General features: G+C 40.4%; 1 protein-coding gene across 2 annotated transcripts; it reads left to right on the top strand.

The window, feature by feature from the left end:
* Positions 1-466: 466 nt before the first annotated feature.
* Positions 467-21,586, top strand: SLC38A4 (solute carrier family 38 member 4). 2 transcript variants are annotated; one of them, XM_035331494.1, is made up of 16 exons: positions 467-622; positions 4,695-4,925; positions 5,538-5,628; positions 6,212-6,327; positions 9,363-9,436; positions 9,566-9,658; positions 11,291-11,372; positions 11,492-11,574; positions 11,669-11,727; positions 12,109-12,387; positions 12,505-12,584; positions 13,694-13,794; positions 14,756-14,880; positions 17,253-17,397; positions 18,015-18,112; positions 19,545-21,586. In XM_035331494.1, exons 2-16 carry the CDS (start codon positions 4,807-4,809, stop codon positions 19,644-19,646), a joined length of 1,647 nt encoding a protein of 548 aa, XP_035187385.1. In that variant the 5' UTR covers positions 467-622; positions 4,695-4,806; the 3' UTR covers positions 19,647-21,586. The 2 variants fall into 2 exon arrangements, with proteins under 2 accessions (XP_035187385.1, XP_035187394.1); XM_035331503.1 differs by lacking the exon at positions 467-622 and adding an exon at positions 2,843-3,199.
* The last annotated feature ends 208 nt before the right edge of the window (positions 21,587-21,794 follow it).

Raw genomic sequence — 21,794 nt, 5'->3', positions numbered from 1 at the left:
ACACCTCCACAATTGCTCTTATGGTAAATATTTCAACTGAGAAACTAAGTCATAGGTCAGCCAGCCTGACTGAAAGCACTTGCTTCTGACTGAGCACCACCGTACAACTCACCACATTTCAAGATGTGTCTCTGCAGTTGCAGAGATGAGAGCCATGTGGGAGCCCTCAGCCACTTCTCCCAAATGCCGTTTTCAAGGCTTATTGCTACTGTGCTGCTGCAAGCTTAATGTGCATGAGTGGTTCAAAACTCAAGATTATCAAGTGAAAGCATGATCAAGCCTGGGTGAAGCATTCTGCAGAGATGCATTTTGTAATAATGCTAAGCTCTATTGTAAATAGCTCTGGTAAGGGAGATGTTTGCCCTCAGTGTGCTCCAATAAACTGATTTACCTTTCTTCTTTTTTTTCCCTTTTTTTTTAAAAAGAGCTGACGCAAATTTGTCAAAGGGAGTTGTTGGGGTGTAGCAGATGTTGATTGGCTCATCTGATACACTCCCATTTGTCTTTAAATCACTGTCCAACTGCTCTAGGTTGCACATGAGCAAACTTTTCATTACAGGTGCAAATTCTAAAAGACAGAACCTGCTTAGCAAGCAAGCAAGAAAACCAGCTTGGCTCAGAGGTAAACCTAAAACTTTTTTCCTTTACAATGCATGATCAATGTATTTTAGACACTGTCCACATCTTCAAAAACTGAGAATTAGAAATGCAATTAATATGTAAATTTAAGTGTAATTTGAAGAATGGACTCCTTAAGATTTACTGACATAGCAGTTTATGTTGGCAAGTATGTTTGGTATTTCTTCAGGAATTAAATGTAGTCTTTTTGTTGTTTTTTTTTCCTTTTTTATATGGACAAACAAATGTAAGCAACCAGAGAAGTTGCAGGCATTTTTTGAAATTGACCAGACAATTAAGAAACAAATGCTCACTTTCCTTTGGAGCCTTTGGCTGACTTCAAGGCTCTTGATTTACTTGGCTAACATTCCAGTAAATAAATGAATTTGTGCAAATGGGCCTTGCATTTTAATTGTCTATTTCACAGTGATAACACTTATTTCATTTTTAAATAGCTGTGCAGACAATAACATTGTAAACTCACTGTCATGAAGATGAAGAAGATGGCAAAGTCTGCTAAATCAGATACCGTGGTGGAGCTTACAAATCTTGATACTGCAAAACCCACAAAAATGCCATTACTCATATCTGTGACCTGGCACAACTTGCCTGGTTGTTGTCCCTTCTCTAAATGTTCTAACAGCAGACCAGATGGAAATCAATAACATTGTGATATCAGATGCCAAAAAATAATAATAACAATAATAAAATCATCATTTTCTGAGTCATTTCTGCAAACCATTATTTAATAACAAAGCAGAATTGTACCCTGTATTTGAACAGAAAAATAGTTGTATAGGAAGGAATAACTTTCCTCTAATAATAGGCTAATCTTTTTTGCAACCAGTATTTCCATTTTAATGCAATACTTTCAGAAAAATATTTCTGTTCAGAAGAATGCCACAGGAAGCAGCAAATGCATCACCATATTGAAAGCCAAGTTTAAGGAATGCCATAGAGCTAAGAGATTTTTCTTGCATGTAACCAAAGAGGGAAAACGTATCAATTTTAACTGAAAGAAAAAGAAGTGGAGAGATTTTTGCTTTCTTTCAAACTTACAAAATTACTCTGTAGTGAGACAAAGCTGGGTAGATTTTGATGGGTTTGGGTTCCTGCGATGGGTTTTAGGTGCCAAATTCACAATTCTGAAGCAGATAGCATTAAATCATGGGGGGAGATAAGGCAGATGACCTTTGGCTTACCTGAAAATCACCTCATGGGAGGAGTTGTGTTCTGGCAGGGCACAGGCCTGACTGGCCTTGGTGGCTATGCCCTGCTGTGCTGGCCCTGGCCCTGGCCCTGGCTTATGCCCATCTACCAGCCCTTACAGGGAGCTTGGGCTGGGAGCAGCATGCTGCCACAGCCAGGATTTTCTTCTCAATATAGCCATCTAGCACATCCCCCTGCTCCTAAATAATGTCTCACAGGTAGAACAGTGACCCAAGGGCTGTGTGCTCATATAAAGGGGTGGCAGTGGTCCCCCTTTGCTTTGCTTGCCCCTTCTAAGTACGTAGGGAGCATGTGTTACTGACACACTAGTCCTTAACATCCTCCCAAACCCTTCAGTTTTGTGGGTCTTTTGCAATGCTGGGAGCATCAGGAAATGGATTTCTACTGACTAAGAGACAACTCTGCCAAGTCCTGCTGAAGATCAAAGACACTATTGGTTGTAGTTAATGTCAAAGTTATTAGCAGGATTCAAACCTAACACTGAGTCCGTTTGATGGGTCTCATCCTGCCCACATTTATGCCAATGGCTTTCAGCTCAGAGTTGTGCAGGCCCCTGGAGCTCTACCAACTGCTCTCTAAAAAGTGACAACTGCTAGTGGCTGTGTTCTCAATGGACTTAATTTTGCCACCCAAGAGTTTGTACCTTCACTGGAAGACTTTTAGGAATTCACAAATTTAAGAAAATGTGTATTGAAAATCACTGCTTTAAGCAGTAATTCCACAGCCTCTTGTGATGACGCCCATAAATCAGATTACTCACTTGTGTAAATGTTTGACAGGACAATGTCCAAACGATTCTTATGCTGTAACGCATATTTCTGGTCAATTTTTGCTCCCCTTTCCAAACTGTGTTTGCTCTGCTGTACAGAATTTCTTGCTCAGTCTAACCTCTGTGTAACTTAACTCCTGGAAACTTTTTTGGCTTATTTTTTCTGTTTCCCAACTCTTTGAAGATGTGTATATTTTGGACTGCCACTCCTGGAAAAGACATTTCTCCAACAAGCTCTTGGTAGTGTGCCTTTCGTCAGAGCAGGGCTAAGAGCAGGCAGATGTGCCTGCTTGACTTTTACGCATTAGATTAAAAATAAGCCTCAGGAGCTGGAAGGACTCTGTTCCCTGGACAGGGCAGTGTCTGCATTTGAAGACAGTTCAGTGAATGAAGCCACAGCTGGGAGGGTCTGGATTTTTTTTTTTTTCATTTTGTTAGTCTCCTGGTGTTATTCATACCCCAACTGGGCAGAATCCCTGGGTCGCTGGAACGTGAGCCTGCCCTGCTGCCGCAGGCACTCGTCGCCCTCACTCGCACTCCCCGAGTGGCAGCAGAAAGGAGTAAACAGAGCCGCGTCCTCTGGTAGGAGATCTCCTAATGCACTCTGATATTGCTTTTCCTTTTCAGTTGTCTGGTCTGGGTGGATGGTTTTGGTGAGAATTAAGGAAGCTGACTTTAATTTCTGGCCCCGGGTTGGTTTTAGCCTCCAGGACTGGTATTTAAAGTTTGTGTTTACATTTTAAGCCCATGCATTCTAACATTTTGTCACTACAAATACATTTGTAGATGCTCTTAAGGACAGCATGTGATCAGCAGCAGAGGCTAGTGAAGGTCTGGTCATCATGAGAGGACATATACATCTACAAACGCAAAACCAAGAAAAAGGCTATTCAATAATTGCAGGTTCCATGTTACAGAGGGCCAGACATGGAAATTATTAGTTGCAATGTTTTCTGATATTGTTGTTATGAAGCATTGTTCTATACTTAGCATGCGACATTTGTGAAAAAGGTAATGGATCCAGCCAGTGTGTCTGACTGTGAGGCAGAAGGTGAAGTGCCGGGAGGCTGCAGAGCTGGCCCCACGTGTGCCAGCAATTACAGTGCTATGTGATCTCTGCTCGCTCCCCTCCCTGCTGTGTTCCATTGTCTCCCCAGCTGTGAAATGGAGATGTAAGGTGCCTCGAAGTATCTTGGGGAAGGGAAGAGTATTGTAAAACTGCAAAGTTTCTTGCAGAATGTATTCCTCCTGAATGTGGGAATGAGCAAATGAATGTAAATGTCTCAGAAGATGAGACTAACAAGAAAGAGCTGAAATCCTGGGGGTGAAGTCCTCTTTGTAACTTTGATTTGGACATTTTCCCTCAATTCACAGAGAGAGCTGAGCATTTATTCATATGGATTTTAAAAGCAGGAATTTTTATGACAAAGGTAAAGATCATGAATCTTATATCTGTTTAAAAACCCTGTGTGAAGCAGATCTCCCAGCTGTGGGACAGGTAAGGATTAGACACAGAAATCCTGAAGAACAGAAACTGCTGTATCAGAACTGCACCTCTTCGTTATCAAAGTAGATCATGCAGACATTGTCGCCTTCTCAGACAGAACCCAGCAAAGGGGACAAATCCTCAAGAAATTTAAAACCGACAATATTCATCTTATAACAAATGGTTCAAAACACTAAGGATTTACCTTAAGTGTATGTATGTATTGAAGCAAAGATAGTGAAACTCTGATATACTCCCTTCATTTCTAACAGTGAGAGCTTCTGCATAGCCATCACTGGCAATGCAAAAACAGCAATTCCAGTAACTATTTTCTTCTGGTTTTGTAATGTTGCCAGATGCTGGGCATCCACTGTGCATCTATTGGCCACTGCCCTCTCCACAATTTCAAGGGAGACAGAGGGGCCAAGTGCTGGCACATAAAGGAACATTATGCTTGCCCAGAATTTTCCCAGCCTGCAACAGCCTCCACTCCTAATGCTATTACAGAGAACAAACACAAGCCCAATGCTTCACACTCGTTTATCTAATTTGAGGAAAACTCTAATGAGTCCTGTTGTGTGTTGTTTGCAGAACAGAGTGTTCTGGCAGCCCCCCCATGGTAGGGAGAACCAGCAGGCAGGCGCTGCAGTGCTGTTTACCCTGAAGGAGCGAGTGCGTGTGCTGGAAAGCGCTGACCACTCTAATGGATCGCATGGAGCTGCAAAAAGTCAACATCGAGCTCGATGATCAGAGCAACAGCGGGGAAAGCCTTGAAGACAACTACACGGAGCTGGTTGATTCAGAAAAGGCTGCAATTAAGAGGTAAGCATTTAAATGGGAAGGCTCTTCTGTTAAGGCTAAAAAGCAGTAATCGAAAAACGAGCTTCACTAATGGCATCTGGGACTCAAAATGTTTCCTAGGTAATATGCTGAAATTAGTGTGATTGTTTAGCTAGCATTTTCCCACCGCACCAAGCCTCCCTGCTCTGCTCTCAATGGATGTGGTGCCCAGCAGAGCAGGGGCAGCCCAGGGTGCCCTGTGCTGGCCACTGCCTGGAGTGACCTTTGCAGGCTCCCAGCCCTGAGCACTCACTTGGCAACTCCCAACCACCCCAGCCACACAAACTGAGGTGTAAATTGATATACACGCAATGCACTGCGAGCTGAGCACATTCCCACTGTGCTGCAGCCATTCGGGAGAGGGGCAGCCCTGGCCAGGGCATGGGATAGAGGGTAACATGGGAAAAAAAAAAAAATAATAATAATAATAATAATAAAGTGTTTTTTTTTTGTTTGTTTTGTTTTTTTTTTTTCTGAAGGATATATACATTGCAATGCCAAAGGAAAGTTTCCCCTAATGACAAAAGGCACTGCTTGAATAGAGTACGTGTCATAAGCCTTATCTAATGTTTTCATATTTTTCTTTGTGTTCAGTCCATTTGCTAGTGATGACGCAGAAAGTCAGAAGTTCCTTACAAATGGATATCTGGGTAAAAAGAAATTGGAAGACTATAATGAAGAATATGTAAGTTTTATTCATTTTTAGGGGTAAATACAATTAAATCATATTGACCTGAATCATTTTCCAAAAGTTTCAATAAATGAAGTTACTCTGGAGCTTGATCAGCATAATCTTGGCTTTGGAAGAGTAAACACATTTTCTAACAGTTAGTGCAGCAAACTCTTTCTGTTGTCTTGCAACTAAAACTGGGTCTTCTCTTCCCAAGCTATCAGAAAAATTCCTCAGATCATGCTCAGACTGAGTAGGACACCCGTATTGTCCCACCCAAGATGTCCAGCATGGGTTAGCGCTGTCCATTTCAAGGTAGAGGTGGGCCTTAGCTTTTGTACTGCTTGTTTTCAGCATCCATGTAGCATCTGAACTTGTCAAACCATTAACTGGGAAATCTATTAGACAGCAGCATGTGTTTCTGTAGAGGCTGGCCAGCAGTCAGCCAGCTGTGGCTATCAGCATGCTGTTGGCTTCACAAGGCTCTACCTCTAAGGATCAAGAGAGCAATAGAGGGAAAAACAGAGGTGAGGACAATTAGCCCACTGCACTCAGTAAAATGCAAGCTAGTTGTCATGTCTGTTCTTGCTCCCTACAGCACCGGGGCAGAGCTTCCTTTGGCATGTCCTCGTTCAACCTCAGCAATGCCATTATGGGCAGCGGCATCTTAGGGCTGTCCTATGCCATGGCCAACACAGGAATTATCCTTTTTGTGTAAGTACATAGCTAGAAAAGTGAATAGAATTTAAGCAATAATCTAGAGCTTTTTTTTTGGGGGGGGGTGGGGGCGGGGGGGGCAAAGATTGGTTAGAGAGGTAAGTTGAGCTTAAGAGCCATGTTTTGTTAGCTGAAATGTTTTGTAAGGCCTTCTATAATGAAAACATTTTAGCTGCCCTTCAAGGAGCCATCCCCTGTTTTTTTGTTTTTCTTTAGCCCTGTTTTGTTTCAGGAACACAACTGTCCATTGATGCTGTGTAGTCCAAAAAAATAAAAAAATAAAAAAAAAAGAGGATATAAAAAAAACAGTATATACAGTATATATACCCCAAAATAACAACAACAATCTTCCTGGTTCAGTATGGGAATTCTACATGGGCAATAAATCACACATGAAGTATATATTACACCATCCTAACTATCCAATCACTATGTAGAAATGGGAGAAGAATATTTGATACAAGTCTGAAATGGCAGTAGGCTTTGAATGTAAAAGCATGCACAGATTTATTTGGATTTGGTGCTGCTCCTCTGGTCTATTTGTACTTGGCGTGCACAGATGACTTCAGAGGTATGTGGCTGATACGCAGTGTCTATACAGAATGGGTTTTGATAGACAGTAACAGATAGTCTTGTGAAGTTCTTTAATCTATGGCTAAACCTGTCAAATGAGACTGTACAAAAGGTTTGTGGGTTTGGTTTGGTTTTAATGATAATTTTTAATCTTAACTGGGGCCTTTAATTTTAATCCCCCTTTTAGGCTGGAATGCAGTATGACAGTACCATATGACAATAGGCCATTGTTGTACATTACTGAACTCTTAACAAACCTTTAAATCAGGTTGTATGGCTAACTCTGTGTGGCTTCTTTCTTCTGGAGGTTGTTTAACTAGAACAGCAACAGCATTTGAAATGCTACACATTGCTTCCAGTTGCTAAGAAACACCTCCTGTTTTTTTCCAGTAGAATCTATAACTGAAAATTAATTGTAGATGCAAATGCTGCCACTCTCCTGAGTAAGTACTTCCAAGCACCTGCATTTGAATGATTTAGATATAGGATTTACAGATACAAAAATGGAACCTACTTCTACAAGTGACTGCACTAGAGCCTGGAAAATGTAGGATTTTTCCCCCCAACTTTCTCTGAGCACCTGTGCTAACCAATATACCATAAATTACAACTGGAAGAAAAACTGTGATATATCAAACCTTGTTGTGGAGAAACAAAACAAAACAAAACAACAAAAAAAAAAAAAACACTTTGTAATATTTTTATTCTTTTTGCTCTGTTCATTCACAAGAGTGGCTGAAAAAAAGTAAGTCAGATGTGAACCTAATGACATTATCTCTGCAGGCAGTGCTAAAGAAGTGCTCTGCTGGCAAGCCAGCAAAAAGGCTGCAGCAACCCTATGGAGTCTTATATAGTAAAAACAAAGGATGTCTCCACCCTGCAGCTCATTTTCTTTTCTATTCTACTTCCATACTTTGTGCATGAGAACATTCTCCCTTCTGGTGATGGAAGGAGTTTCATTTAAATTGCAGAACTCTGTAGGGATATTGTTACCCCCATGGCATGCATCCACTTGCCAGAGGTTCCTCCATCGGATCATGATGTTCGTGTCAGTGGGACAGAAAAATTCCATCTACTAAATAGAAGCTGACGTACATTAATTCTAATTTAGACTATGCTGGCAGCAGTTAATTTATGGTTCTCATATTGCCCAACTACTCTCATGCTGGAAGATTTTCTACACAGTAAAGCCAAGAAGAGTGCTTCTAAAACTCAGAAGCTCCCCAGCAGCTCCCATTACATCCTTCTCTTCCATGGGGAAGGTTTCCACTGGCATTGGCCACACACCAGAACGTCTCTGCTGCCTGGCAATGTTCAGCAAGTGTCACCAGATAGGCTTTAGTTTACTATAGCTGCACCCCATGTATCAGGACTTGGAGACCATGTCTCTGCATAGCAGCTGCATGGTGCCGTTGAGAAAGATGCCATCTTGGAAGGATACACTGCAGCCTCAGACATGATCAACCCTTTCTGTATAGCATGAACCCACAGCATGAGAGACAACCCCACTCACATGAAGTCTCTAGCATTGACTGTCTCTCTTGGAGAAGGAAACATGGTCTGTAGACCATCACCTGACCCCTACACCTATGTCTCCTCTTAGACTATAACTCATTTACAAACTTAGCTATCAGTGTCTCCCACATTTATACCAAACCTTGCATTCAGTGGAATAGAAGATATAGGCACAATCTCCTGTTCAGCCATGGAGTAAGAGACATCAGTAGGGTAGATATTTCCTAGCTCTGTCATGTTGTCATCACGTCCCCTTCTGCCCAACATTTGCGCAGGCTGACAACAAGATGGTTGTGGTAATAAGATATGCTGCCCACATTATTGTGCCCTGAAAATGTCATACAAGGTACAATTTTTGCCAGTATTTTGTGAGAGGGTGATAGCTGAAATCACATAGTGTGCAAATGTTGTGTAGAAGGAATATGTCAGTAATCAGAATTGATGAAGGGAGGCACCAGTACCTTTAAGTAGACTAGGCTGGAAGAGAATGCTACGAACTATCCAAAAGCAGGTTTTCCAGTGTCATGACACTTTTTAGCATCATGGAAGATGTCTTATGTAATTTGCAAAGTATACATTTAAAGCTAAGCTCTACAACTTCATGATTACTTGGTAAAATGGCAGAAGTCTAGGCATATGTTGACAGTGAAGTTGTCACACAGTTCTGGATTTGTTGGATTTTTTTGGTTGGTTGGTTGGTTTGTTGTTTGCTTGTGGGTTTTTTGTTTGTTTGTTTGATTGATTGATTGATTGATTAAATCTGTATTAGAAGAGAGATTTAAAGGAGAGGTCGATGAGTTGGTAAAAGACCAAAGACCTGACTCATGCACAGAGATCTGTTTACTTTAGTTGAGTCTTACTAAGATGTAAAAATTTGAGAACCAGCATACATTCAAATTAACTGAGTGTTTCTGATGTCTTCCAATTTCTGCTTTGCCTTGCAGAATTCTGCTGCTCAGCGTAGCAATACTGTCACTCTACTCCATCCACCTCTTACTGAAGACATCAAAAGAAGGAGGTATGAGGATCAGGTTGTGACTGACCAGAAGTCCCTACTACATCCACATTTTTTACCTTGGAATGCAATTCATCAAGAGTACCCAATGTAGTGGTCCATGTTTATTTTTATTTTTTATTATTTTTTCAGGCTCATTAATATATGAAAAACTGGGGGAAAAGGCATTTGGATGGCCTGGGAAGTGTGGTGTTTTCATTTCAGTTACAATGCAGAATATTGGAGGTAAGGGTAAAAAGTATTTAGAAAAACGTTTTCTACCCTCCAATGCTTTTCTATAGAACACAAGTACTTTCTCTCCTCTCTCTGACTAAACAGCATCAGAGATGAGAAGGGTACAATATACAACATCCTTTTAATAAGGAAAGGCAGGAGGAATTCTTCTTGCTTTGTTTCAGCTATCTGACACTTCAGTGGTTGGTGAAAGCTAGTTGCCTGAGATCTCTGCATGAGCAATGCAGAGACTTCAGTGATGACTAAGCTGGATGGCCATTTCTCTTCATTGACCATGGCTCAGACAACACATCTTCCCCAAGTCAGGAAAGACAAATCTCACCTAAAAGGAGAAGCCCATGGTTCTGACTTCTCCAGAGAAGAAAAGCTCTTCAGTAATTAATTTGCCAACTAAATTCTCTGCTTGAAAACACATCTAGACTGTGATCTCTCCAAGATGTTGAGTGGTTGAGAAAGACCAGTGAAAGTATTCATCCACAAGGATACTTCCTGTGAAATATCTGTCAAGTAATCTCCATCCTCTCAGAATGGAGACCATTTACTTGCAGGCAGAAGTAGCGGGTGTAGGACTGCATGTTCAAGCACTAAATCTTATTTCCTTTTACTACCCAGGGAGAAACCTTTTAGGACACTGGAGAACACTGTGTTAGAAAGCTTAGGGGAGTCTGTACATTTTTTCCAGATTTCTTCAGGAGAGGTAGTTGACATAAGTTGCATTATTATCATTATATATATTATCATTGATTAATAATGCATTATTTGTCAATTAAACATATATGTTTTTCTGGTCTCTGTCATGGAACTTGGAATCTTTTGCAAAGCTCTAGTAACAAATTTTTACTGTCGTTTTGGAGCAAATTTGCTACCCAGACAAAGGTGGTTCATATCTCTCTACTGAAACACTTTTTGATTGTGTTCATAAAAGGTCTTATTCCATGGTCTTCCTTTCATTCCCCAAGCCTGGATATCAAATGCAGTTGAACTGAGGGAAGAATGTTTCCCTGAGAGGAAGGAATAGATGTTCCTGTTGTCCAGTGGTTTTCAGCCTACTGTCTAGGTTGATCTATAGGTGTCCAAGGAACTCTCTATGACCAATGTAAGATAACTTTAAAAAGCATGCCATCTGCAAGTAGATTTCAATGAGATATATAGAAGTTGACCCTTCCACCATGAATCTTGACAACTAGTTTTTAGATATGTGGAGTAGAGTACTGGAAGAAAGAAATAGAGACAAAGAAGTTTTGAGGAAGTGACAGCCAAAGTCACTACAAAAAAGTAGATGGATAGTGTCCGCTGGAAAAACAGAGCAGAAAAGCAAAAGAAAACTTTGAAAGTATAAATTTCATAACAGTGACTAAAGTATGTTTTTTATTTCAGTAATGACTATTGTATTCTAAGGCTAAAAGCTAGATGTCATCCAGGACATGTTTATAAAAGAACAATATAAAGAGAACATAACTTTTCTTCATTTGCACTGCTATTTGAACAAAACTCACTTCTCCATTTTAGCAAAAACTGATTTATTGAAACTGTATGCTTTTCATATAACAGCAATGTTTTTTAAAACAAATTATTTTATTGGAATTATACTGTTTTCCCTGAAGGTGTTTGTTTGTTTTTCAGCAATGTCAAGCTACCTCTTTATTATTAAATATGAACTTCCTGAAGTGATCAGAGCATTTATGAAACTCGAGGAGAATTCTGGGTAGGTACCTTTGTACAACCAGAACTTTAGATGAAATTTTTTCACTTTGATGTCAATGATAATTATGGTGGTGTTTTTTTTTGTTTTTGTTTTTGTTTTTCCTAATTCACCCTCTTCAGAGAATGGTACCTAAATGGGAACTACCTCGTTATACTTGTAACAGTTGGGGTTATTCTTCCCCTCTCCCTTCTAAAAACCTTAGGTAAGTTAATATTCCACTGAAACTCTTTTTTTTATTTCTGTTAGGATTGTGAATTTATATGTTGCTGAATTGTATATTTTTTCTTGCTTCACAGGTTATCTTGGTTATACGAGTGGTTTTTCGCTGACCTGTATGGTTTTCTTTGTCAGTGTGGTAGGTTACTGTTCAGGACTTGTCTCTAAGCAAATACAGAGCTTGTAAACTGTGCAACACTGCTAAATCTCTAACCATAACAATTTATTGTGGATGTTAGAATAGCACCTGCAAGTGAATCAGATCAACAAGCCTAGTGCTGAACAAAACCAGATTAAAAAAAAAAAAAAAAAGCAACACTTGAAAGGACAAAATACAAAGCAGGGCAAAGACAGAACAACAAATACTCACAGGAGAAGCAGAAGTGATAGCTCTTTGTTTCTTGGCCCCTCTCTCCTCTCACTTGTGTGTGTCTATTTTTATTCCTGTTGGTTTATCATGGGTATAAATGTAATCTCTTATGGTAGTACTCTTCTGGTGACATTGTCTACTCTTCTGTAGGTAATCTTCAAGAAATCCCAAATACCCTGTCCTCTCCCCATCATGGAGCATGGACTTGAAAACTGGACAGTCACCAATCACACAGTGCCAATGCACCTGGTCATGTTACCAAATGAGTCATTCAGCTCTGGTGTGAATTTCATGATGGACAACACAGCTGGGCACATGCCAGGCCTTGAGGAGCCAAGAGATACCTCCCCCAGAAGTGGTGTAGAATATGAAGCACACAGCGACAGTAGTGACTTGTGTCAGCCCAAATATTTTGTCTTCAACTCACGGGTAAGAGAGATCCTGTAGAATTGTCTCTTGCCATTCGTACCACAGTTAAACTGCTGCCTGCCAAAAGTCAGAGATACAGCAGTGACCGTTCTTACTAATGGGACCTTTATTTTACAGACTGCCTATGCAATACCCATCCTGGCATTTGCATTCGTATGCCACCCTGAGGTGCTACCAATATACAGTGAACTGAAAGAGTAAGGTTCTTAAATTTTGTCCCGTACTTCCAGTTACCCATAGCAGAGATCACTTTCTACCTGTTCTGCCTTGATTGCTGGTGTGTAGACACCCACCCAATAATGATTTATTGTGTGCTGTAGTAAGCAGATATCGGCTTTGCTTTCACCTAATAGTCAGATACTGGTGACAAAGAGCCGCTGTTCAGAGAGACACATTGATCAATACTTACTTAGGAAAGAAGAGGTCTCGACAGTCCTTTGAATGACATGAAATATACTGGGGAATTTGGCGGCACAACAGACAGCACTGAAACAGAGAATTCTGGGTTCTAAAAATATCTTAATCAGTTCTGCACCCAGATCAGCTGTTGCTTACTTTTAAAGTTTCCTGGAAGTTTCATTGGTGTGGGTGTCTTATATAGACTCTTAACCTGGCCCGTTTTGGTAATCACATATCAAAAATCAAATACATTTGCTTAAACTAGCACAGAGCTGACAGTTGGGAAGGGCTAAGAAAATGCACTTGTCCAGCAACAAGAATTACCTTACAAGAGGTTGTGCTGCAAAACTGAAGGAGACCAAGACCCATTGCCACTTATTTTATTATGTTTAACCTCAGAAGTAAAAATTCTCTGATGACTTGGAATTTGTTCTCAGGCACCATAAGCTGAAGATTTTCTTACAGAAAATCTTAAACCAAGGGATCTCTAATGAAAGGATTTGACCTGCAGGAGGTTCTTGAACCTGCAGAACAGCTCTCTATAGATATAAGGGCATGTTCATACAAAGCTGGCTGAAAGTCCTTGTCTCAATATTGTTACCAGCTCTGTAATTTTAGCCACTCCATTTTTTATTTAAAATACAACATTTGAGATTGACATAGAAATAATGATGTATAGAACAAGGCTCATCTACATGTTGTCACCAAGTAAATAGCAGAAGTGAAGTTTCTATTGAAACTTTCTATTGAAAATTTCATTTTTGTGCTGTTCTGCACAGAGCTGTGAAGCTTCAGGAGATCTGTATAACTCACATAGTTGCTATGAACTTACTCCTCCTCAGAAGACTTCCTGTGCAAATAGAGGCTTTGTAAGAACAGCACTGTTACTTTTTCTCTCCTACTTCAGTCGCTCCCGAAAGCGGATGCAGAATGTCTCAAACATCTCCATCACCGGCATGCTCATCATGTATCTTCTGGCTGGTCTCTTTGGATACCTTACCTTCTATGGTAGGTCAAAACCCTGTTCTTTCCAGAATTTTCCCTCTCATTTTGAATATGGCAAGATAGATTTACCAGATGTAGGCTCAAGTGTTCATGTGTTTTCTGTGGGCCTGGATTCATGCACAAGCCTTATCCAGAAATAATGTGCTGTTTGTAACCTCCTGCATACCTAGTGAGACTTATCCAGCTGTCAGACCACAAGCTCCTCACCCACCCTGAGTCTCAGGGCTACCCACAGTGGGAGCAGTTGGTTTTGTGAACTCAAATAGCAAGCTGCTTTAAACCTGGCTCTTGCAAAGTCCAGGAGTAGCAAAACCAAAAATACTCTAATGTTCAACAGCTTTACACTACACTATTAAAAGCTACCCACCCTGGCTCTGACGCCACTAATTCAGCCTCACCTGTGCTGAAAAACAGGTGCAAACCATTCTAGTGTAAAGAAAATAAGGATGAGCAGGACTAACCGGTAAGTAAACAGAGTAGCCCCTATATTAGCACACCAGTTTATGCAAACAGCACCTCCTTTTACCTTGTTAGTTCCTCTGTTACGGCACAGAAGTGAATGACACAGCACAATCTGCACTACACTGCTGTGGTGAGAGGGCTGGGACACTTGGGTGGAGGTCCAGGGATCTGTTCCCAGTTCCCTTGGTTATTTTCTGTTTTTGAACAGAGAAATTATTTTTGCCTCAGGTTCCACACCAGCCTAATGAGTTTGAGAAAATCATTTGAGATGCTGGAGTACAAAAGCATCACCTCACAGCTGTGTTACCCTCTTCGTCTGTGAATGATGGACTTGCATCAGTCATGCTGGGAAAATTCCTCTTTCATGCCCAGCCCATAACGTGGATCTGATGGCAACAGCTGGGTCAGAGCTAATCTTGTCGGGCTGCAAGATAAAGATTTCCCTTTTGCACATGCAGATACTGCTTAAGGCACTTAACTCTTCTCTGTTTCCTTTTTGTAGGAGAAGTCGAAGATGAGCTACTTCATACGTACACCAAGGTGTACACCTTCGACACCCTCCTTCTGTCTGTTCGCCTCGCAGTGCTGGTGGCTGTCACCCTGACTGTGCCCCTTGTCCTTTTCCCTGTGAGTAATAGAGCTGCTGGAGCTGAAACCAGGCCTAGCTCGTATACACTAACTGTGGTTACTTAGGATAGGTTAACTAACATTAAAGAAAAGCAGGCCTGAGTGTTGATTTGGGAGGGTCAGTTTTCTCACACGCAGCTTGTCCAGAGCAAGAACCCTAGGCAGCTAGGGTTGCAAACTTTGAAAGACTGAAATAAATCAGTCTTTATAAATAAATCACATATAAATCAGCAACGACCTCCCTGGCTCTCCCTGTGCTATATTTAACAGAGCAGCAGCGTGCATACTGAGGACTAGGGATGTAGTCAAACCGCCTACAAGATTTCCTAATACAGACATATGCACCTATTACAGCATCCAAACTCACAAGAGTGCACATGGCTCAGACCATGACTCTCCTTCGTACCTTCCCCCTGCTGCTGGGGAGAAAATAGTTGGTGCTGGCCAGAGAGTTTTGGGGGGCTGGCACCCCAATTGGTGGGGCAGACACCAGCCCAGCACCACGCCACAGGCAGGTTCCTGCTGATCTGCATCATGGCCTAGTGTTTCTGTCTGCTAAGAGATAATCCAGTGTCCTGGATGCAAACACAAACTCTGCGTACGTACTGCTTCCAGGCTCATTGGCAAATACTTAAGAGCAGTCATCATCATTCAAGAAAAAGCATGTCCTGGTCTAAAGAACCCATAGAGATCAGTCCATCTAGCTTAGAGTGCTCTGATGCTCTGCCCCAGATGTCAGTTTAAGCCAATGACTTAAGTGCTTAAATTTGCCTTAGCTAGCTTGAGCACTATTCATGGGAAAACAAGCTAAGCATTGCAAAAGCCTCTATCTGTCAGATGTAGCATTTTGCATTTTTGGATTTCTGCATAATTATTTTTATATCCATATAGTGTACAAAGTCTTAGCAGTTACATAACACAGAACTAATTGTTCTATTAAAAAAAAATAATTTAAAAAAAAAAAAAGCCCAGGGAAAATATCATTTTCTTTAAAACTAGTATATTAAACAACTTTGTATGACCCATCAGGACAGCCAGCTCAGCATTATTGGTCATCTAACTAGTCCAAATAAGCAGTATAGTTGTACCAACTACTTTTTTTTATGAACTACTAGATTTGTATTTTGTTAACGTGGTCAGAGTTTATTCTTTTCCCCCAACCCCCCTCTTCCCCCCCAAAAAGAAATCATTGTATTGCTATCAAAAATAAATAAATAAATAAATAAAGGTCTATGTACCATCAGTCACTGTAAAAAACATTAGTGACTGTAAGATTTCAGTCTGATAGCTTCATTTTAGGGATAACATCACAGCAGGAATAATGCACAGGATGCTGACAGCAAGTGAAGCAGAATGCAGGCAGTGGCTCTTCAGTAGGATGACGTGGTTTTATACCAACTGAGCAACAAGACAAAAGTTTTGTAATCTGCCTTCTTCTTCATAGCATGTTGTCACATCAACCTGAAAAGCATAACATGCAAAATTCATTCTGTATTTCCAAATGACAGGCTCCAAATCTGACAGAATTCCATACAATAACTGAGTTGCCAAACTCATCCAGGAACTGCTTTGTTTTAGAACAACTAAAAAGAAGTTTGGTTTGAGATTTTTCCAGTGTAAGAACACTTTTTTTTGCATCTTCTACCTTCCAAGTCTTCTAAGCTTATCAGAGTACTTCAGAGTAAGACTATCTCCTGACACCAAAGGGATTTGCAGCTGACTTTTTCCTACTTTCCATCTCTGTTGATGGAAAAGAAAAACCTCTTTCCTGTGTGAGAAAGTGAAGCAAAAAGCATTCTGTGCAACAGCTTTTATATATATATATATAACTTTATATATATAATTTCCAATGCATTTCAAGAGATGCTTTTACATATGTATATATTCATATGTATATATTCAATATGTGTATTTTTAATGTAAGTAAAACAAAACCTTCCTCTTTCACAAAAGTAAATTTCAAAACTCTTGTGGGATTTTCAGAGGGATCAGGTTCTGGAATACAGCTACTCATATTTTTTGCCTGCTGATTAGTATTCATAGTGGGGACTTCTTTTTTTTTTTTTTTTTTTTTTTTTTTTTTTTGCTGATACCAGCATCTTTCAGTTGAACAGATTTAATCTCCATGAGTTTACACCCTATTTACTTGTCTTTCTTCTACACTGCAAATATTTGAGTTTCTGCACTAGATTGTGAACCCAGTTCTCAAAGACCTAAGCCAGAGTGAGATTTACATAAAGGGAGTCAAAGACTCCAAACACATTTCTTTGGTCAGAATTTCTCACAGCAAAAGTAACCAGCATAGGTCATTAAAACAGTGAAGAGCAAAGATAAATTAACCGATACTTTCCCTGATGGTTTTCATCTTACAGATCCGTTCATCTATCAGTGCATTGCTGTTTCCCAAAAGGCCATTCAGCTGGATAAGACATTTCCTGATTGCAGCAGTAATTCTTGCTTTTAATAACCTGCTGGTGATTTTTGTCCCAACTATTAAAGACATCTTTGGATTTATTGGTAGGTTTCATAAATACTTTTTGTTTACTGTGCTTATCCTTTCCACAACATATTTACATTTGTGGACTGAATGACAGTCTCCATTAGGGTCTTAGAGTGGAATAATATAAATGCAGATTTGATTTTGTATCAGTTAAAAGGGACATAGGAATTCCCAAGCAGCTGACAGGCAAAGCTGAATGCTATCCACCTTTGTTGCTAACTTGCATGAAGATCAAGGAATTCAATAAACCCGGTATAAAAACATGTAAAAATTGGTTTGTCCCCACTTGGCCAGCTCATATGTGGACATCTGCATCACAGGCAGTGAGTGCCTACTTCTTCAGCCCTGAGCACTCAAATAAGTGCTTGGACATCTCTATGCTGCCCTTGAGGCTGGGCCTCAGCAGAAGAAGGGGACCACAGGACTCCAAAGAAAATGTCCCAGATCAGACCCACTGAAATTATTCCCTAACCAGAGAGCAAACTCTTTTGCAGACTGGAATCGGAGCCCTGGTGGTTGTGGGTGGCCACGGGAGAGCTCTGTACAAATGCCCCACATCCTGTTGCACCTTGCAGGTGCACCATGCCAGCTGTGCATCACACAGCATGGTACTCAGCCCCACTTTCTCTTCCAGGTGCTTCTTCTGCCACCATGCTGATTTTCATCCTCCCCTCGGCCTTCTACCTGCGGCTTGTTAAGAAGGAGTCCCTGAGGTCTCCCCAGAAGATTGGGGTAAGGATGCTGGCAGCAATTGCAAGGGAAGGATAATGGGAGGGTGTGTGCTTTTCTCTGGCCACAAATCCTAGGGCTTTGACCTGCAACATCTGGCAGTTGATCACAAATGTCTGGGGCTCACACCAAACACAGGCCAGGCAGCGTTATTCACAGTAGCAGGGAGAGCCAGGCTGCACAAACCAGGGTTTAGGGCCCTACTGCTAGTGATAAATAAACAGTAGTAAGGGTCTAGGTTAAAGTGTGTCTTTTATCACTAGAAAAAGGCTTTTAGCTAATCCAGTCTAAGCTCTAGTTAACACCTGCACTTGTATAAATAATACCTAAACAGTGCATAAGGAGCTGCTGGTCGATGCTGGAAGGCCAGAAGTGGATTAACAGGCAGATCTGAGGTCAAGGTTAAGAAGGAGGTTGTACTGCAGAGATAATGCAGAGATAAAGAGATGTGAGCTCACCACTGGGAAAGATTCATGTACCTAGAGGAGATACATATGAAGGTCTATCATACACAGCGTGAGTTTATGTCACGCTGGACTGCTGCAGCAGTACCTTTTATACTTGCATTAATGCTCACATTAATAGCCATCTGCACATTTAACAATATTACTGAGGACATGTCCTTTGAAAAATTAATCAGAAAAGATATTGGTGAAATATATATGCAGGCACATCATGTAAACAGTACATATGTACATCTGTATATACATCCACAGAAAGCAAATTAATTGGGATGGAAGAATTTCTATTGGTACATTATGAAAGTATAAAGGAAAGGTTTATTGTCATAAAATGATTTCTGAAGACGACTTTTGGAGCAACTATCATTAGAGAGAGACTTTGAATATTTGTTCATGCCACTTTGCTCATTCTTTGTGTTTCTGTGCTAGGCACATCTAGAATTTCATACCCTGCACTAAGACCACACACAATATTCATCTTTGTGTTGTGAGGCAGAATAAGTTAAGTTGTGGACAGGTTAGGGTAAGCTAAAGCCCCACTGAAGCAAAGGGGAAAAGTAAGCATCTGGATCATTTTAATATACACAGAAATGCTTTCAGAGAAGAGAAATGGGCTTACCTGTTTGTCTAATAAGGATGAAAAATATTAACTCTGAAGCTGTTCTTGATGGTAGAAACAATGAACATTCACTGAAAATTAGTAATTTTTTAAAGGAAAACAATGTTAATCAGTTATATTTTGTATTATTATTCATATTAACAAAACTGTGGGGGTTGCCTTTTTAGACTGAAATTCTACATATAATTAACTTGATGCACTTAGCCCTGTATGGTATTACTTATGTTTAGTCCCAGAGAACGACCCAAATTCAGGCCCTAGGTGTTATATAAATGTGATTCCAATGGAAAAGTCTGTGAACCATCATCTGCTTAGTCACTTTCTTCACTAATACAATTTTATTTTCCAATTACAGGCTCTAATTTTCCTTATAGTTGGCATAATCTTCATGATTGTGAGTATGACTCTCATTGTAATGGACTGGATTTACAACCCACCGAGTTCCAGACACCACTAACCTGTGGAGACAACCAAGTGCTTTTTATACCCTCAATGTTTGTATTGTGTGCTCCAAAGGACACCTGAATGGGACTGTTATTCCTAGCTAGTAACTGCAATATTTTGAAGACAGTTTCTGGTAAGGTCACTAGAACCCAATGGAGTCTGTGTCATCCTTGTCACTAAGGACTTATTTATGCCTTAAGAACCTGAGCTTGGCATTTCTGGCCAGGTTAAATGAAATGTGTGGTGTGGATGCTTTCTATTTTCAAAACCCAAATAAGAGTAACTGTGTATATAGTCCTCAACAGTAGTTTGGTCCTGCTTTTTTTGACCTCTCCCAGTACATTAATAACCACAGTTCCTATAGCACTGAAAAGGCAATTAGCCAGAAAACCAGCTGGTGCCTTGTTTTGTACCTGAAGCACATAGGAGCAGCTGCCCAGCTCCAAGAGAAAGGGTACAGTTTCTGTAGGGGATCAGAAATGTGACTGCTCCCCACTGATCAGTCTATCAGAAAGGTAACAGCTTTGGCATGGCTTGCCAAAGCACCGTGGACAAAGCTGAGCATCAGATATGTTGCCCAAATTTATTGCCCTTGGCACGTGATGGCTGCACATGATGATAAAGTTCTCTTGCACAGGAGCCCCTGTGCTGGGGCAAGTGCTTGGAGAACAGCTGAGCATTCATATTTTTCTGTGAAAGATGCCTGTGCTGGAAATGTCAGGCACTCTGGAGTGGATTTTTTGGTTTTCTTTATTATTATTTTTTTATTCTTGTATGAGATCGCATCACTGAACAAGTTGCATCGTCCATAGAAACTTGTCTTCCATTCTTACGAGAATTTAAGGAGACCACAAGGTGTGGCAAAGCACCCTACCCAGTGTTGTTCAGTACTTGTCTATTTGATAAACATTCAGTGCAGGAAACTGTAATTCGCTATATATATGTATTTATGTATATAATCCTTTATTTTCCTCCAGTTATAAAAATGTTACTCTATGGTACATGATTTTTGATTTTTTTACATGTCACTGTTTTCATAGCCACACACTTAATATCATTTTGAAGAAAACATTCTAGATTGGTGGGTTTGTAAAAGGTTCATCTTTATTCAGCAGTGTTTCAAATATACCTGTCACAAACCCTAGCCATTACCTGTGTAAAAACAAATTCAGATGTTTACTACTTATGTTACAATAAATTGCAAGATGTTTTCCTCTCAAGAATTTTTAATATGTGCATCAAAGTTCTGTATTACCACTGTAAACCACAAATTTGGGTAACTCTGTTGCTGTATCTCAGCTTGGCTATGCACATGCCAGCATCCAACAGCATGCATAATTAAGCACCAGCATGCGAAGGAGTGATATTACTGATAATCTCAAGTGTATCATGCTATGCAGCTGTGCAAGAGAGAAAAAAAAATGTGAAGTTCCATGTTATAAGGATGCTTAATTAGCACTCAGTACCCTCCAGACTGCATTTTTGTCTGTGCTGTGGGGTATCCACTCTACATATACACTTTGTACTATTTTTCTCCGAGGAATAATAGCCACAGAGGTGACACAAGCTCCAAAGCAGAGGGAACAAGTGGGAAGGTGCGACTTGGGTCTAAAATGCTTACTTAAATCCGGGCTCCTGTTACTGGAGTTTTCATTTTCCAACTTAGAAATCTGTTGCATGCACGTGTGAACTCGAAAACCAAAGAGCGCACAAAAATTGTCTCTGCACACTTGTCAGTTTTGCACAAAATCCACTCTGTGTGTCTGTGTGTGCGTGTACCTAAATGTGGGTACACATATAGGTTGACTGGAAAAGCGTATCAGAGATGTGTTCCATGCCAACTGCCGTCTTTCTGAGCGCTATTTTATGTTCACTTGAGTACTCTATCCTTAATACACTGGGGCAAGCTTCCTTGGGAATGCTGTCTGGTTTTGCATTTTTGAAAGAAAAAGATTCCAATAACACTTTATTTTAAGAAGGCTAATACCAGTAATGTTGCTTTATTTTTGAGGAGACTTTTACTGTGGACTAGAGTTAATAGCAATACACCCGCACACCTCTCTTCCTGGTGGAGTTACTGAGTTATGCGTATGGAAGGACTGAATTGTAACTGCATTATCATTTCAGAGCAAAAGTAAAGTGTAGTCTGCAGCTGCACATG

The sequence above is a fragment of the Oxyura jamaicensis genome, chromosome 1 (assembly GCF_011077185.1).
Source record: "Oxyura jamaicensis isolate SHBP4307 breed ruddy duck chromosome 1, BPBGC_Ojam_1.0, whole genome shotgun sequence".
In the NCBI taxonomy this organism is placed as follows: Eukaryota; Metazoa; Chordata; class Aves; order Anseriformes; family Anatidae; genus Oxyura; species Oxyura jamaicensis.
Note: the sequence above shows the minus strand (reverse complement) of the source record. Positions and strands in the feature narration are given on the sequence as shown.

Excerpts from the sequence above, each read along its gene's own strand:
- SLC38A4 (XM_035331494.1), top strand. The coding sequence starts at position 4,807 with ATGGATCGCATGGAGCTGCAAAAAGTCAACATCGAGCTCGATGATCAG. Across the intron at positions 4,926-5,537 it reads GAAAAGGCTGCAATTAAGAG|TCCATTTGCTAGTGATGACG; the intron begins GTAAGCATTTAA and ends CTTTGTGTTCAG. Across the intron at positions 18,113-19,544 it reads GGTCTCCCCAGAAGATTGGG|GCTCTAATTTTCCTTATAGT; the intron begins GTAAGGATGCTG and ends TTCCAATTACAG.